Here is an 18,418-nt window from a genome sequence, read left to right on the forward strand (position 1 = left end):
CTGTATGCCTTAAAGGTTGTAAAATAAGTACTGAACATTTTGTATCTTGTATCTTATGTTTGTGATTGTAAGCTTTGGTCAGAAAAAATAACCTCATTGATCATGATTGTTTTTTCAGTTTGCTTTTGGATTTAACTATTTGTGTGAGTTGAACATGTTCACTGCTTTCTTGTCATCTGTATTTACTGAATGCCTGTCTAGTGCAATTTTTTGTTTTTGTTTCCCCTCCTAGGTACCGAATGTACAGAAAAAGCCAGACAACAGGTTTCCCCTCATTAATTACAATTTTTTCTGCACCAAACTACCTAGACGTATACAACAACAAAGGTTAGTTTGATTAGAATCAAAATAATTTAATCAATGATATCTCCAATAAGAAAAAGAAGAAGAAAAAGTGACATGGTAGTGGCTGTTTCTGAGAATAAATAAGACATATGAAATATGACATGAAAATCATATGAAACAGGCAGTCAGACTGCAGTTTGAGTCAATATATCAATATATTTTTAATTTTTATTTTTTGTAAGATGTGGTTTAATTATTTTTAAAAGCATGTAACAAAATAGCCATGGGTGTTGTTAGGAAGTCACAAGTATCCATAATTTAAAATGCATTTAAATCAAGGTTCTGGCCTGGAGATTCGTGTTCATCCTGAGAGTGGAGGTGTGTGTGTGAGGATTGCGGTGTTTGGTGTTGAAGACAACGCTTTGTGTGACTGATGCTTTCTTGGCAGCACAGTATCTAAATGTGCCATTCTGGGGGCGTGCAAATTGGCATGTTCACAGATGCAGATCATGTTTCGAAACACTGCCAAGGTGTACAATGCGTGAACACCTTACTTCTACACAAATATGTTACTTTAGTGCTTCACTTGCTGGAATTCACTTCTCACCATGAGATCCAAACTTAATATTTTTTTCTCTTCTGTACTGTCACAGGTTACTGTTTTTTCCCCCATGCCTTAGTATGATTTGCAGTGATACAGATCCATGTACAACACATTTTGCAGTGCTTGATGTTATAATTTTTTATGTAGCTTCAGAAATTCAGGCACAGGGCAGGTGGTGTAATCTCAGACCAGAGACTCTTCTTTTTCTTATTCCGTCAGTCCTTGCAGGTCTATGGTATCTTGCCTAAAGAACCTTTGCTACAGTGAATTATGTCCGAGTAACCATGTGGTCAGAAACAGCAGCTGGTTATACAGTATATTGATTGAAGCAGTGTAAAGGGTTTCTACCAGTGGGTATTCCACTTGAATTTGTGATTGAGAGAAACTTAAAGAGGTTCCTCTCATTGCTTCACAGCTGCTGTGTTGAAATACGAGAACAATGTGATGAACATCCGACAGTTCAACTGCTCCCCCCACCCATACTGGCTGCCCAACTTCATGGATGTGTTCACGTGGTCCCTGCCCTTCGTCGGGGAGAAAGGTAATCGCACCAGCCTCACACTCCTAGCATCTTTCCTTGCAGATATGCAGGCAGGGAAAGAGGTGAGATAAGAATTTTTTTTCATAGTGTTAACTTGGTTTATGTGAGATCCAAGTGGAGAACTAGCTGTTTCACCACGATTTGTTTGGAAAATGGAAGTTTAAATGCACATTAACCATAATTTAAGCTGCCACTGTGCTTGTGATGTACAGATGTCTGCTCCTTCAGACTTCAGTATATTCTTTTTCATTAATTATTCTCAGTTAATTGTAGCTGACAGATCATGTAGAATAAAAATATAATTACATCAGAATTAGTAAAACAGCTTTTAGGTGACCCTCCTCGGTCAACAACAGTGAACAAAAGATCAGTCACATGAGAGATGTGACAGCCAATGTAAGAAAGTTTGAAAACAAAGTGGAGGCCCATTTGGCTTCCTAATATGTGTCTTCCAGTTTATGTGCCAATATGTAACGTCTAAGACCAAACAGCTAAATGTTATTATCACAGTCTGATTTCTCCCATCATTTTGCTCTTGTGCACACAGCTCTTTGCTCACACATCTATATATAATATAGGTACTGTATACAGAGTACTTATACAGATGTATAGCACTTTGGCCAGAGGTGCTATATACAGGATCTTGCCCTTCTTTCAAATGGTTGCTCATTGTGTGCTTTTAGAGCCATTGCAAATGTCTGGACTTGTGTTTCTACTGGCATAGAGCTCTCCTGTGTGTGTATAGAGGGGGAGCAGAAGGATTTAAGGACCAGCTGAAGAATACAACTCCATAAAGCCAGTAAAGCTCAAAAGGCTCTGGCTCTAATGATCTTGTCCAATGTCTTATTTTGCTGCGTTATTCATAATTACCAGAAGGAAAAGGCAGAAAGTACTAAACCAAAATCTGCACAAGAGCAAAATGATGGGAGAAATCGACCTATGATAATTAAGTTTAGCTGTTTGGTCTCCACTTTGTTTTCAAACTTTCTTACATTGGCCGTCACATCTCTCATGTGACTGATCTTTTGTTCACTGTTGTTGACTGAGGAGGGTCACCTTAAAGCTGTTTGGCTAGTTCTGTTGTAATTGGTTTTTACCCAACTTTTCTGTACAATGAATTTATCACAGGTTGTAGACTCACATCAAGCTGTATCAAGATACTGAGGATAGTTTATCAGTAACGTCTATTCTTTTTTTATGCCACAGAATCACAGTTCCACCGTTCTTATATTTTATTTTCCATTTCTTATCAAGAACTCCTAGTAAATCAGTGCTGCTACTCATAGGAATCAAAAGTTTTAGCTTAACTTTGAAGTCTGAAACCTTTGTTTTTGGTCATTACACAATTCACAGTGTGTTTCAAAACTTCTTGTGTCTTGGAATGTCTACCTAAGTCACTACAGTAGTATTTTTTTACTCTTCTTTCAGCTTCATTAGAATCTTTGCCTCCAACTTATCCACAGGTCACCAGTGTCATAATGTGAACTATACTGGAGTGGTGACTTTTATCACGTGTTCAAAATGGAAAATGATTTTTTTTCTTAAAGTGTTGTATTTTGTTCCTCACAGCATTTACTTTTAAGTAGAATGGTTAATATTCCAATCCTCTCCTCATAATTTTGTACAAAAATGAAAACAAATTTGCTATGCACCACAAATAGCATTTAACTCAGATGTCATTATTTTTGGCTGCAGTGACAGAAATGCTGGTGAACGTCCTGAACATCTGCTCCGATGATGAACTCATGTCAGAGGGAGATGACACCTGTGAAGGTAAGACACCAAAATCAAGTCAAAAGGTGTCAGAGTTGCAGTCATGCCAGTTTTAACAGACACTGCACACTAAGTCAGACGAATCATGATATCAATCATACCCGCTCAATTCAAAATTTTCTCACCATTCATTAGGATGTTTTTTTAATAGCCATGCCCCCATCTCAGATGTGGGCTGGAAGGGTAATGCGGTAATTGAATGGACCATTGAAACCATGGGTTTACAAACACACAAGATCTTCTTTTGTTTTTTCAAATCACTCAGAACTGGAAAAGAAAATAAATTCACTTTACACCAGTTCATTATAAGGTGACAGGATATGGATAAGAAGACTTCCTTCTTTAAAAGCTGACAGTGAATATGCATAGACTTTGCAAGACTGCAGCTCCTGACACAAAACTGAGGCAATTGTGGAGGATTTCAATGTGAATTCAGCAGGAATAATGCTAGAGTCAAGTTGGGTTATGAACTGTTTCTTCTTATCTGAAGAATTCCATACTTGGAGCATACTGTTCAAAATTAAATCCTCAGTAACTATTTAAGAGAAAGCATCCACAGAGATTTCTTTTTAGCTCACAGTACAGAATGTGGGAAGGCTGTGATCTGTACAAAGCGTTTTCTTCTGAACAGATAAAGTACTAATGTGAACTTTGGTAGTACAACTTAACATCAGAAGAATTTATATCTATCAATTTCCTTAATCAGAAATAAGTAAGGCCTTAGTTGTAAGTAAGGCAGTTCCTGAAACACAAACCACACCTGAGCAATGTAGGGAAAACACAGAATCACACATTGTATGTTTTGTAATATTCACTGACCTGTGACTAAAGTCATATTGGTGCAGGTTTTTTTAGTCTTGCTGTATTCTGTAGCATTTTTTATGTAATTAGTCCCTTAAAAATCTTAGCAGCGTGGTATATAGTTCAGTTGCAAAATAGACTACTTGCTTGCAGATGAGTGAAAAATGTGAGTGAACTGCAGTATACAGACTTCTTTAGTGTTTCTGAATCTCTTAAACTACCAGTGTTTTGGAATATACTCACAAAGGGCAGAGGACAAAATGACTATTTCCAAAGAAAGAAACCAGCATGTGTTTCCCCGATTAACCATTTTCCCCTTATAACCAGAGAGTTTTTTAACTGTTCTGGCTGTCCATTAATTACAGTAAAAAATAAATAATGCTACTTACAGCTTTAACTGCACACAGAGTGAACAGCGATTTGGAAAATGCAGTGTGGTTTCTAAATTTTTAACGCTGACACTTTACTGCTTTTAGTGTTGTTGAAGCAACTCCAACTTATGCTACAGAATTCAATATATTTTGCATATTGCATTTTTTCAATATATATGGTGTGATATGCTGTAAAATGTTAAACAGATAACTAAATGTTTTTAACCTAAATGTATGATGATCTGCATGATCATATTTCTAGATTAAAAACAAAACAAAAATGTGACAGCAGATCAGGTTGCAAATCTAAGTTTGGTACAACTTGGTGTAGTTGGTGTGATTCAAACAATAAATTGTTCCTTGTATTTTGATTTTTTGTTAAAAAATGCAATGTTTCCACAGTGAGGCTTCCTGGAACCCATTACCAGTTAAGCATGATGATTCATGTTAGCCAATGCCAAAACTGCAGTTACCAATTATTAAATTCTGTTGTTTTGTTTTGAATATTACAGACTTTTTTAAAATTAATTTTAAATAACCGCTTTGCTCCCATATTCTGACTCCAGCACGGAGAACAGAGAAATGCAGTTGAAAGGCAATGTATCAAAGCAATGAACTGAAATATGAATAAGTAGATTGCTAAAAATAGACCCTGTCTTTCCTAGCAGGTAACAGTGCTCTGCTTTCTGTAGAGTATCCCTACACACTGGTTTACATCGTGTGAAAATCATGTCTGACACCTCTAAATTAAACAGCTTTAGTGAAAAAGTGAGCATTCAGAAAGAGCAACAATAAGGAGCTCTTTTCATAAAAGCAAAGGCTTGGTCAACTTCTTGATTATTGCACTTGAATTGCAAAAAGGAGAGCTGTTTGAGCAGCTCTTGAAAGTGTTTCAGGTCACTGTATGCTCACTATGGTTCACTTAAAGAAATCTATTACATTATTTATGCATATATGGTTTTGAAGAAATAAAGCATATTGAGATTTATATTGATTTAAATTTTGGTATCAGTTTAATTAATTGATCATTCATGACTGTGATACCCTGGAATAACTTTAACGGTTATGAAAGTCCTAATTATCTCATTATTGAGTCTGTTGATTGGACACAGGTGATGGTGTTTTAACCTATTAAATGTCAAACCATTAAAAAATCAAGAAAAAACATAGGAGATGGTATGCCCTGCTTATCAAGAGAACAGCTTCTTTATGTCAGCAGTATATTAGAGCTGTACCTCAGCTGGATTCATTGAGCAGTCTTCTTAGTGATGAATCAACGTTTTGCATAGACCATTTTGATGGACTTCTGCAAAACAGGTGCAGACATGCAGAATAATGATTGCTGATTGTTGTGTACAGTAAACCAATCAAAGAGGAAGTCTGGAGTGTGATGGGTCTGGCAGATGTATCTTGTCATTATAGAACTCCACTTGTGATTGATGCAAACCTGACTGCACTGCACTACAGTGATCAAGTAATGGGACCTCAGTTTTGGTCCTTACAGTGAGATTAACAGCTGCTTTTGTCCAAGATGAGAATGTGACAGTTATGCCTTGGACAATAGTCGGCTGAGCTGGGACGACGTGTGTCATATAGGGTTGTGGAACCAGGTGCAGGTTGTGCAAGTTCTACAAGAAGAATGAGACAGTCTAACAGAATCAAGCAAGACCGCATCTACAGTTTAATGTAAAGCATGCACTCCAGATGTTTTGCTCCATTGATGCCCATACATGCAACTACTGTCGCTTGTTACTTTCCCCTGTTTAGCGTTTGAATTCAACAAGGTTGATCAACATAATTAATTACTGTCAGGCCTGTTCAATAAAATGTCAGTACAGTTGTTACAAATAATATTGCCTGATAATATTTAAATTATTATACTTATAAGTACTGCATTTCTTTCAATGATCACTATATAATTATTTTTAGAGTCTTGTAAAGCCAAAGAAAGAAAGTTTTGTACAGAATGAGGAAGTGTTAAAACAAGCTTCCTTGTTGATAACTTGAAAGTCAGATAAGGACTTAAGGAAGTACGCAAATATTAGTTGAAAAAACACTGTGGTTTAGCTTTTTGAAGGTCGTACATTTTAGGAAAGTGAGATCTTAATGTGCAACCATTTGACAGCTTTTGAAACATATACAAAGGTTAATGCAATGTTAATGATAGTGCAACTGTGCAGTTAAAAGGCCAGTAAATCTTAATTTTTCATTATTATCTCTATCTTGAAACCAAAGTCCAAAATGAATAAGGCAGTCTTTAATAAATTATATTTAGCGTGTCTTAATCTTCCTCTTCAGTGGATAGTAAAAAATCTAAAGATGGCGGCTGCATGATTGTACTGGTACACTTTGTGCATTTTGTCATGAAGAGATGGATAACAAAACTACTGTGATCTGCACCACTAAACAATTGTAATTTGCAACAGCAACCCAGACGTTACCAATGTAATGTGTTGCTGTACATGAAACAGTAAAGTTGCATATACTGTATACACCTTAAAGCTTTCTGGTTCTGGCCTCTGCTGAATGAGCTGAGGGTCTGCAAAGGAGCTGTCTGTCTCTGAGCCGACAATCCCTCTTGGAGCTGGAGCTGTCACTGTGTGCCAGACTGCTGTGATGGACTGGACTCTATTCCTGCAGTTTCTCTCTGCCATACAGCCTGGCGCTTGACAACCTGTCCCAGTGGACCTTCAGACATGCTCAGCTGTCCAAACCGCCGAATGTAGCTAAAAGAAACCCTGCCTGCCACAACCCCAACAAAACTTCGGTCTTCACACAGCAGCCCTGTCAATTAAATCAATATCCCTAAGAAGAACAGGTTTATTCTGCAAAATATTTTTGATGTGAACTTTGTAACTTCAGGGAACATGTCAGGGCTGTGAATATCAAAGATTTCTCCAAGCCCATAGTTTCTCATTTCACCTCTAATGGTCATGATCACGCTGATCTCTCCGTCTGCATTCTCAAAGAAGGGTTTCTCAACTCCTATTGCAGAAAGACGTCCAAAACCAAAATTATCCTGAAAGTAGAATCACACCTTCCCCCTTCTCTCAACGACAGACCTGTTTCCTTCTAATCCTCTCTATTCATTTGCAGGTTTTGACTTCACACCTCTCTCAACTTCACTCCCCCTGATTGCTCACTCTGCTTCTTTTCTGCTCCCGCCTCCTCTCCACTCCTATCTTTTGTTCTCCCATGATTTATTTAACTGCTGACTTTCCTCTCTTACTCACACCTGAAGAAGGCTCCACAGCTGAAACATTGTGTTTCTTTTCTTCTCTTTTCAGCATGAAATAAACCTTAACTTGTTCCTTTGCAGCCTACGCATGCTGGCGCAACTATCCACTTACACTTATTCTGCAGATGTGTCGTGTGAGGCTACTATATTTAGGAAATTCTGAGTATGTACTGTAAGATGTGTCTTGATCAGTAGCAGTAGAAGAATAATTTAACGCTAAAAGTCCTCCTTTGAAAAGTGTAAAATCCTCAGCATACTCTTTCCATTTATTTTCTGAGAATTGCTATCCTATTTGAGGTTGTAAACAAAAACAAAGGTTATTTTTGAAAAAGTGTGCTAACATGAATTTGAAAATTCAATTCCAAGAATGTCCCACAAAATGTGCTTTGTCATGTAACATAGAGCTTGTATAAATTTGTGCTGCAAGCTGAGATGAAACTGTAGAATGGGAGCACACAGTGTACCACAATCCAGTGGATTTTAATATGGGGTTTCAGTTTATAAAGATTTCTGTTGAGTTTTTTTTTAAATGATTTGTGCCTTGTGATGCAAATGCAAAGTCTGGAGTAAGAGTACTGGTCATATAATAACTTACAGGTATAAAACTGTTATATGCAGCATTTCTAATAGTGTGTGATTTCATATTTGTTTTTCTGCCTATAGAACACCTGTCACTAAGGTGTTCTAAAGTCATATCCATCTAGTTTATATTTATGTTTCATACTCCCAGTCCCTAATTAGGAAAGATGTCAAATACAAAGAGGCCATCTGTGCAATTAACACCACAAAGTATCAGAAATTTTCTTAAATGATCAATAATCTTTCTGCATCCACAACAGGCTTTCTCTGTGGGTTTTCATGTCTTGGAGGCTCTATATGTTACAAGAAGGCCCTCCCTTTCTTGGAAATGATTTGCTTTTCATTTTAATATCAGTGTTCTTACGCTGATTTCTGTGGTTTGACATAGTCTTTCGAGTTGACTTTGTCAGCACCTTGTGCTCCTATAAGATCTCTGAAGCCATTTTTTTGTAGACATGTATTGGACCCTTTAAATTAAACCAGATTTTTAGTTCTTTTGACTCTCCATATGTGGTTGTTACACTGTTATACTGCAGTTGCATGACATTAGATGGAATGTGAAATCTACTTTACTGATTATTTTAATATACGAATACTGATTTGTGCATCATCCTTATTTCATCTTATTTCCTTTCTATGGTTTTCTTTTGGTATTGTTGCTTCTAATTCTAACTCAGGTGATGCATCTTGGCAGCTTAAGTTTGTGATTCCCAGAATCACTATATTTTAGAGATACAAATGTACAGAAATGTACAGTGAATTGAGAGCAAGTTTAAAATTAGGAATAATGGATAAAACTGATACATATTTTTAAGAACTGTGTGGTGCAGTCATTTGGTACACATTGTACTAACAGTGCAGTGTTAAATATTTATTTATCCTCAATTTAACATGGAGCCAGTAGAGTTATGTTGAAAAGCAGAAAGAATACTGTTTCGGCTGTTGAACCTTATTCAGGTGTGTGGGAGAAAGTGGACAGTAGCGCTGATAGAAAGCATATAAGAAGAAAGGACTGAGCAGCTGATGGCATACAGCGGGTGAAAAACTATTTCCAAACAAATGAAAATCTGTGTGAGAACTGTGAAAGATGAAATTGGTAAATGAATGGAGAGGTTCTAAAAAGATACAAGTCTACCCCCGAGACCTGGTAGAAGATTTGATCCATGTTTAAGAATAGTCTTGGGTTCTGATGCGTTTCAAATAAGAGAGGTCAGTGTAATCTTGGACACTAGAGGCAAAATGGGGAACTAGGAGCTTGGAGAGATCTTTAGCCTTCACTGCTCTGATGTATTCCCTACTACCTCCATCCATCATGTAAAGGCTCTGAAAAAATAGCCTCAGTGAACACTATAAAATGTGTTTTTATTTCTCTGTGACAGGTGGCACCCCAGCAGTTCGTAAGGAGGTCATCAGGAACAAAATCCGAGCCATTGGCAAAATGGCCAGAGTCTTCTCTGTTCTCAGGTATGGAATACATTTTGTATTTTATGCCGTGGTTTCAAGAGGGAATAAAATGCACATACCCTAATTAGTAACACATGCAACCAGTGGCAGAAATCGAAATGTAGTAGTCCCAGTATGAATTCAATGCAGCATTGTTGGAGACGGTATGCTTCTGAGAAACTGGGGGGGGCCAAAAGCTTGAGCTGCAACAAGGAAGGCATTATAAAGAACAGAACTGATTCTGATTTAACTGTTTTAACAGAATGCTACCCAAACCAACATTTTTAAAAAGGAATGTACAGTTACAAAGTAATGGCTTTTTATTTGATTTATTTTAAGAATGCTGTGTACAATTGTTATTGTTCAATAATTTGACAGCTCATGTAAAAGGGAGCTTGATTAGATTTTAATATTATGTTTAATATGTTATTATATCCAATATGTTTTGTTTAATAAACATTGCTAAGACCAAATAGGTGGAAAATAGCTCTTCAACATGTATAGAATCAGAAACTTAACTAGAATCTTAACTTGGCAATAAATGGATTGTCTTCTCTAACCTTTTATACTTGCTTATTCTTTCAGATATTATACCTTTCAGGTATTTCAGTTTTTGTCCTTAAAGGGTTTAAGGGTTTTGAGGGACCGATCTTATATTACATTATAAACAAAAATGTTGATTGTTTTCTTTCACACTGCCAGCCAGAAAAACACAGAATAATGAGTTTCATTGCACATGTTACAATAGTTGCTTCATTGCATGTGTTCCCAAACCCTGTTATGTGGTAGAACACTCACCATAGCACTCTGCAGTCTGAACCAATGTAAAATCAGAAAGTTATATTCATGTCCTGGGTGCAGGGAATTCCTGAGTGTCACGATGATGTGAACTACACAATGTCTGCTTCAATGACTGAAACCTGTCAGGCTTGTGTAGTCACTTCCGGTCAGGGCATCTGGTTGTCACTGATAAGGATCACCTTTGTCAGCAGCCCTTCCTCAGGGAGGAAGTAGAGAAATGGTGCCTGTGCTGACACTCTGAAAGGTCAGACAGCAGAGATATTCCTATCACTTAAAACCTCCATTTAATTGACCAGCAGAGATAAGCACAGCCCAGGTTGAATAAACATTTCTCTGTCTGGAGGTAAAGGCTGTCAAAAGACATACTATATAATCTGTCAAGGTATGATAATCACACTGGTTTTTGGTCTTGAAAATTAGAAAAAAATTGCCAAAGAATTTGTTGAACTTTTTATTTTAGCATTTTCTTTTTGTAAATCCCCAAAATACTACACCAAAGTGTTTATACTAATTGACAAAAAAATTGGCATTGTCTACAAAGCATCACAAAAATCAGTATGATCATGCAGAACCTAATTCCAGAAAAGTCCAGAAAATTTTGGATTGTTAGTGAACCTTCCTAGAGAATCTAAAAGGTTGAGGCATAGGATGATTTGTGTTATTACCTCAAGACCTTAGACAAAAACAATGAATTAACCTAAAGCTAGAGCAGGAGAGAAGAAGATTTCCAAGTATCCGAGTATCTCATTTTCCATAATTATGAAGTACAAGACTCATAGTGCTCTTGCAAAGCTCTTTTGATCTAGAAAGAAATATCATTTTAAGAATAGAATACCCTTGAATTGTGTTGTGTTGTTAATGTTATATTTTGCTGACTTTTACTAATTTAAATAAGAATTATGTAATCACAGCTGCCCCTGTGGTCTGGAGAATGTGATATACTCCAGCAGGTACAATCACAACCACTACCACCTTACCTCATCTATCTGTGTCCTATTTAGACCTGCTGACATGACATGATGTGCGAGGTGTGAGGCCACAGAGCCAAGCACAGAGTCTGGAGTTCAGCACTCTAACACTCCCCGTTATCACACTAAGTAAAACTAAGAACGAAAAACAAATGTTACAGTGTCATGAAGAAGCTGTATACATGAGTTTGAGTCAAATTTCATGATACAAATAAATATAAAATGACAGCTTCCTATGTCCCTAAAGTACATAATACCTTGCATTTGGAAGAAAGAAAAACTCTGCTGTGGATAACATTTTAGCATCATTTACTAATGATTGTGCTTGAAGAATCCTTCATTGCTGTCTTAGAATGTGTTAATACTGTATATTGTACACAGCATAGTAAGACTTTACAACTACTGTATTTTGCACTGTTTTTGATTCACTTGTTTAAGTTACATAGTTCAGTTTGTTTGACCACTCTGTTAAGCATGTGATATAAATCTAAATGTGTAATATTACATTCAATATGAAATGTTAACTTCTCAACCCCAGACAGATATGTCTGCAAAAGTAAGTATAAGCAAAGGTAGGATTTCTCTATCTGAGCACATGGATTTTCATGGACCACAGTGGATGGCTGATATGTAGTGTCTTCTTGTTTGCACAGAGAGGAGAGTGAGAGTGTGCTGCAGCTCAAAGGGTTAACCCCAACTGGGACTCTACCCCTGGGAGTGCTGTCAGGGGGTCGACAGACCCTCCAGAGCGGTAAGTTAAATTATAAAAACCCCACAACCACCTTCCCAAAATCCTCTCCTTATGCTGCTGCTCTTGCTCTTGCAAGCTTACATACGCCAAGCTGTTTCCTGCTGTCAACCCCACAATACACCACAGAGCACTGCACCAGGTCTTGAGCATGGACTGCAATTAGAGCATAACAAGTTGTTTAGCATTTAGAAAAGCGATACACAGATTGCCATGGGCACACTTAACTAAGCAGCGATAACTAGAATGTAAGATAGCCACACATAAAAAGTATCATTTATAAGAAAAATTTTAAAACCAGGTAAAAGAGGTGTGGTCTGCCCTTACCAGTTGTGGAGTAAGAATATGAAGGATGATGATTTTTTTTTGCTGCTTTTGATAGGGCTTGAGAGGTTATTTTTTACACAACCTGACCTATAACTCTGCCCTAAAGCTAGGTGCTGACCAGTCTTGATGATAAATACATTAGTGGCCGCGTTCTAATTCCATCAGCTCAGAGCCAGAATTAAAGATCAGGTCATTTTGACTTACAGTGCCTTGCAGAAGTATTCAGACCTTTAATTGTTATATAATCTCCTCCACACATTCAAAACAAAAAAAAAACATATGAAAAGTCATAATTGTATGAGCATTCAAACCCTCTGCTAAGACAATCCTAAATGAATATTCCAAGCAAAGATTAAACCTTGAAGACAGAGGAGATTTCAAAAGAACCCAAGGATAAAGTTGTATGAAAGCACAGATGAGGAGAAGAGCATAAAAAACATTCTCAGATTCTTAATATCTCTTTGAACATGATGAAGTTTAGTAGAAGAGGTGGTAAGACAAAATTGTAACTTTTTTTTTGAAGGGACTGGGAAACTGATGGGAATTTAAGTGGAGCAATATATAGTAAAACCTCAATTTAATGGACATAGATATAACAGGTTTTGGATTTAAAAGACAGTCTGCGACATTCCTTGTTTTTGTTCGGTACCCAGGACATTTCCTAATGAATTTTTATTAATGAATCTGAATTCTTCTGCAGTTAACATGCTTCAGTTTTTGCTGAAGTCGTTTGAGCATTCTAGTTGCATTTAAAAAATGTGTAACTGCTTATATGACATTAAAAGCAAACATAAAATTAGTCAAGTAATTTACCTGTTGGTAATTTTCCAGGAATTTCAGTTAGTGTTTTAGTTTCCTGTATACAGTAAATGAAACCCATAAATGCAGTGAAGTGTTCTCATTTGCCCACTTCTCATCAATATAAACACGATGAGCTGAATTACAATGGCATTTTAGCAACCTCTCAGGCCTCCCAACTGGGAATGATGACGTTTTTCAGCTGATGCATTTCCTAAGGTTACATTTTTGTAGTGTAACTGGGGCAACAGCATGAAAGACATGAGAGTCCCAGTGGGTATTAATACTAAAATTTTGTATAATCTTTTGCTGAAATGTCCACAGGTCAGGATAGGAAAGAATATTATCAGCATCATTTTATGGATAGCTTTTGGGAAAAATGGAAAAAAATACAAGCTTAACTTAAAGGACCATTCTTATTTATAGTCTTTTCTAGCTTTTTTGGCGGTGATTACAAATTTCAAGGTTCATGCATCTAAAACTTTCAATAAAAAACTTTAACAAGACATCAGGTTTGTGAAGTCTTCTGATATGAAGAACGAATTTCTTCTGAATCATAGCAAAAGAAAGCATCGAACTGTTGATGGTGGTGCATTACACTTCTCTCTACATAACCAAAGTGCTCTGTTGTGTTTGTGTGTAATTGAGCTTGCTGCTTCCCACTGCATTTGAAAAACACATTTTGCATTTAGCTTATTGCATTTTACCTTTCTCTTATTTTGTTCCTTCACTAGCTAAAAGTTTTTTTTTCCCCATAAGGAAAACTTTTAGAAAATCTTGGACTGCATATTGTTGAAAGAGCTGTTTATTGCGATAAAGTACAACTCTTCCTTAAACGTTATGCCTTACTTGGAAGCCCAGCCACATCAGCTGGTTCTATGTAACAACCGTATTAAGCTTCATGTTAGTCTGTTAATGCCAGCACTGTGAACAGAGGATTGTCAGATGAATATGAGCCAACAGCAAAGAAGTCAGTTGTTTGCATTTAAGTCAGTAGGGAAATCACTCTTCCTTGAAACATCTCTTAATATAATAATGGTTCCCAAAGTTTCCATTCTACTGGCCAGGAAGTATCCAATCCTTTGTTTGCCGGGATAGGCTCCGGCTACCCTGATACCATAAAGGTTGTATAAAGATGAGAAAGATTTCTCAGAAAAAGAGATATAGCATCAGGAGATACTGTACTGCATCACTGAGATTGTGGTCACAACAATGCTTTTTCCCCTTTATTTTATTTTGAGGTCCCTATCACTCTCTTGTTAGTAAATGCCCAATTATGGATTTTCCTTAATTGGACACCACACATTTCATTGTACATGTGTGGTGTTTGGCTATTTGGTGTTATAGTCTGAGGGAACACAAAGAGTATAACTCTTTGCACATTTCTAACCAGTGGTTAAGGTAGCATGGTATTGTACTAGGAAACAATTATGAAAGAAATATTGGACAGTATGACATACTGACAAAAATACTAATTAATAAATTGAGAGCCATGTATTGAGAGCCTGGCTATATGCTGGTAACTTTTTAAACAACTGTACTGCTTAAACCTACTGGAGATTTTCCTTCTTAAACACTAACAATAAAATAGCTTTAACTTTTAAAATAACATGGAAAGGATGCTGGAGGTTGGGAGAAATTTGTTGTTAATGAAAACCTAAAACATATTACTTTAATTGTCATTGCTCAGGAGAAGAAACCAATGTCAGAATCTGCACAGGCTTTGCAATAAAGCAGTAAGGGAAAAATGCCTTGTCTAATATGTGCTTTAGAAATTTTATTTTAATTAGCTGTAAAGGGATTATGTATTTCCTGAGGTGGGACATAATCCCCTTTCATGTAATAAAAACGGCTGGAATTTGCAGTCATGAGTCAAGGTTTGCCTGTAAAACAGTGCCATATTTATTTGTTGGGTTTCTCAGTGTTGCACTGAGATCTTAGATTCAGCCAAGCCTTAGAAAATGTCTTGGAAATGTCCATATCAGCTGTACCCTGAGAAAATGCTTTTGAAACAAAATGCATGTAAATAGTAAGAAATAACACTTCATGCAGTTTTGGCTTTTTACATAGTTTTAAAAACGCATGCATTCTAACAATGGATTTATCATCAGCACTGAAGGACATCAAGTTCCCCTCAGTAGCCAGAGAAATGAAACATTGCCACATTACTAGTTAGACACTGCAGTTCAAATTAAATGGCCGTAGGAGTCTGGGAAATAACCTCAGGATGGAATAGCTAGCATGTAGTGTGCCATAGTTTGGTGTGAAAGCGCACAGCAGCACAGTGTGACGTTCATACACCCAGCTCCACAGCAGCACATTCACATCTACAGCAGTAAGTGCTCTCATATTTCCTATATGGAAATTAATTGTATTGATGAAAGGATTAAGATTGCCTATTTTCAGTCTTCTCCCCAATGACCTTGGATTACTGGTCAGGTTTCCATGGAAACCGTTGGCCATGGAGGCTGTTAAAAACACTTAGTCTTGGTTAGTGTTCCATTAGCTAGAATTGAAGTTCTTGCATGAGTATCTTGTAGCATTCACCCACAGAGATCTAGCAGTTCTTCAGTACAGAAAATACCATGGCTGCTTAACCGTTTCCCTTCTGAGATCAAGTGACATGAAGCTGCAGTTTCTCTTTTGCATTTAGGAATATGATCATCCTGTATGTTAATAACTGCTTTTCAGTATCTCATGCGTTCAAACACTTGCAAGGATTAATATTGGTAGCCTTTATCCTTAAATAATTCATAAGAACATGCACTTAATTAGCAAGCACTGACCAATATGGCTTATAAAAACATTTTTTACCCTTTAATACCTATCGAGTAAGGATGTATGACATACTCAGTGCCAATACTTAATGCCCTGAATTTTAGGTAATACAGGTACGGTGTGAACTACATATAGCAGTAAATACGTACAGTACATCTGATTCTGTAAGATGGCCTTTATAGTGCATAACGCAGTTTCTAGGTGTTTTTTCATTTGCCTTTTTTTCCAGCCAATCCGGCTGGCAGCATTGCACATATCACAATTCAACGATCACTATAAATCCGCCGTTTCTACGGTCTTGCTAGTAGCATTCAAATAAATGATAAATGATAAAGGCTAGGAATTTACAAGGATGAGGGGAATCGGAGCCAAGACGAGGAGAATCCATGGGAGGCCAGGGCTGTCGTAAGAGTGAAAGGCTGATGGCTTGTTTTTGATTAGATGACATCCAGAGCTGAGGGGGTGGTATTTTGGCGTGCTTTGCAGATGAAAGACATGGGGATGTCTCATGAACAGAGGCAAGGAAAAGCGGGCTTTTTTATGCTGCATCTCACTTTATGCCTTTTTTCGACTAACTTTACTTAACTTTGTCTAACCCTCGATTTCATTTTCAAAAGGAATGTTGTTGGGGGTGGGGGGGGGGGATGATGGATGTGCGGGTGGGATCTCTGGATGCATTGATAACTTAACTCACTCTTTTTCATTCATTTTTGGCATGGCACTACTACTCACACTTTACACAGCCACCGTAGAAGCTGAGGAGGCACGAGGTACGCAAGTGGAACCTTCTCAGTGTTTTGTGTTGTATACCCCTGATACGTCCAATGCGTGGTCTGTTGTCTCTGTATATATCTTTTTGCTTTTATGTTACTTTTTATTTTGGGGACATTGCTTTAATATGGTACCATGTGGAAAATGGATACTCTTGCACCACCAGGGACTGCGATCTGAATGGAGTTCAAACCAACCACGTAGCAAGATGGAACTGAGAAGTCAGATGATGCTTATTTTTACATTTTTCCCCAGCTTGTTTTATAAGCGTCATGTACAGGTCAGCAGGGGAAGGAGGATAGGAAGCCCTGGCTTTGTATTTCTAGGTGATGGTAACATTAATGAAAGCAGTTGTTCTCCTGGTCCTGAGTGTTACAGTCTTCTTGTTTTCATTCCTAAAATCCTAAAATTAGTTTCTAGTGTTTCTACTTTTCACTTTACATGTAAGACCTGAGAAGCAAAGTTTTGAAGTGTCAAGGATGTAACTTGCTGGTTTCAGACATACCTTTTAACCTTTGAGGCTGATTTGCTCTGAGACCTACAGTATTTTGTAAAAACCTTAATGGAATCTAAACATATCGCTTTTTTCCTTTTTTTTAATTCTTCATATTTGTTTTATTCCATAGTAGTTTACTGAAAACCTGAAACTGTTGATATTTGTTTCTATAGAATTATTTGTTAGGTGTTTTGTTAGGACAAAATGAAAAGGGCTCAGCTGTGTAAGAAATGGTTCATAACAGCACTTCACTATGGGAACAACCCCAGAAGCAGAGGTTAAAACTGTGATATTGCAATTTTCTCTGGTGTTTTTGGAAGAAAATCCTTAGCTTTCAGTTTTTCTTTAAAATAGAGCTTATTTACTGTTTAAAATTTTAGTTTGTAGAAATTCTAATCTTAAAATGGAAAAATTCCAAATCCCCATCGCTGTTTCACCTGGGTTTGTTTTCTGCAACAGGTTTGCTTGAGATCAGCTTGAGTTTTGAATCCCAAAGTTTCTATTCTAATGTAGATTCAGTTCTCATTTACAGTTAATATAGATTTAACTATAATAAAAGACTAGGGTGCAGCTAGTTTTACAGGTCCAAGATTTAATAGATATCAAGTTGATGTTTGTCGAAGAATCATAAAGCTCTCCTATGCCAGGTACCACCAACTGTACAGGTCACTGAAATTTGATGGCAAAATAGTGAAACCTTAGATTGTTTAAACTGACATGTAATGATCAATTGTTCAGCTCACTAAAAATAGCATTGTCTTCCCAGGAAACTAAAATAAAGACTTTTTCCAGAAGAAGCACACCAAAGGCATGGTATAATAACCATTTACAGTCATCGCCAATTGGCCAAAATCTGTTGATTTAACTGAACATTTACACAAGGTTTTTATTTATTTTTTAGTTTTATTTATAGGTCAAAGGAGTTTTTTTGTACAAGACATCCACTTGTGATCTTGTTGGTATATTATTTTACTCTTCCTTATTTCTCAATGCCATTTTTAGAATCTCATTTGTGACATTGCTTGTTACTTAACTCACTATGTTTAATGATTGTGGAAAGTAACACTTTGCCTGAGACTGCTGTACCCTTTCTGCA

The 18,418-nt window shown here is 36.9% G+C and overlaps 1 protein-coding gene across 2 annotated transcripts in view; it reads left to right on the plus strand.

Annotated features, from left to right (window-relative positions):
- The window catches only part of ppp3ccb (protein phosphatase 3, catalytic subunit, gamma isozyme, b), a 79,518-nt gene that overhangs the window by 53,336 nt on the left and 7,764 nt on the right, over positions 1–18,418 (plus strand). The window contains exons 8-13 of one of the 2 annotated variants that reach the window (XM_088929901.1): positions 233–327; positions 1,305–1,430; positions 3,126–3,203; positions 9,572–9,656; positions 12,058–12,155; positions 16,799–16,825. In XM_088929901.1, coding sequence (XP_088786027.1) covers positions 233–327; positions 1,305–1,430; positions 3,126–3,203; positions 9,572–9,656; positions 12,058–12,155; positions 16,799–16,825 — 509 coding nt within the window. The remainder of the gene's footprint in view (positions 1–232; positions 328–1,304; positions 1,431–3,125; positions 3,204–9,571; positions 9,657–12,057; positions 12,156–16,798; positions 16,826–18,418) is intronic. The other variant, XM_088929910.1, reaches the window with a different exon arrangement.

This window comes from Atractosteus spatula, chromosome 2, assembly GCF_055471065.1.
Source record: "Atractosteus spatula isolate fAtrSpa1 chromosome 2, fAtrSpa1.hap1, whole genome shotgun sequence".
NCBI classification, from domain to species: Eukaryota; Metazoa; Chordata; class Actinopteri; order Semionotiformes; family Lepisosteidae; genus Atractosteus; species Atractosteus spatula.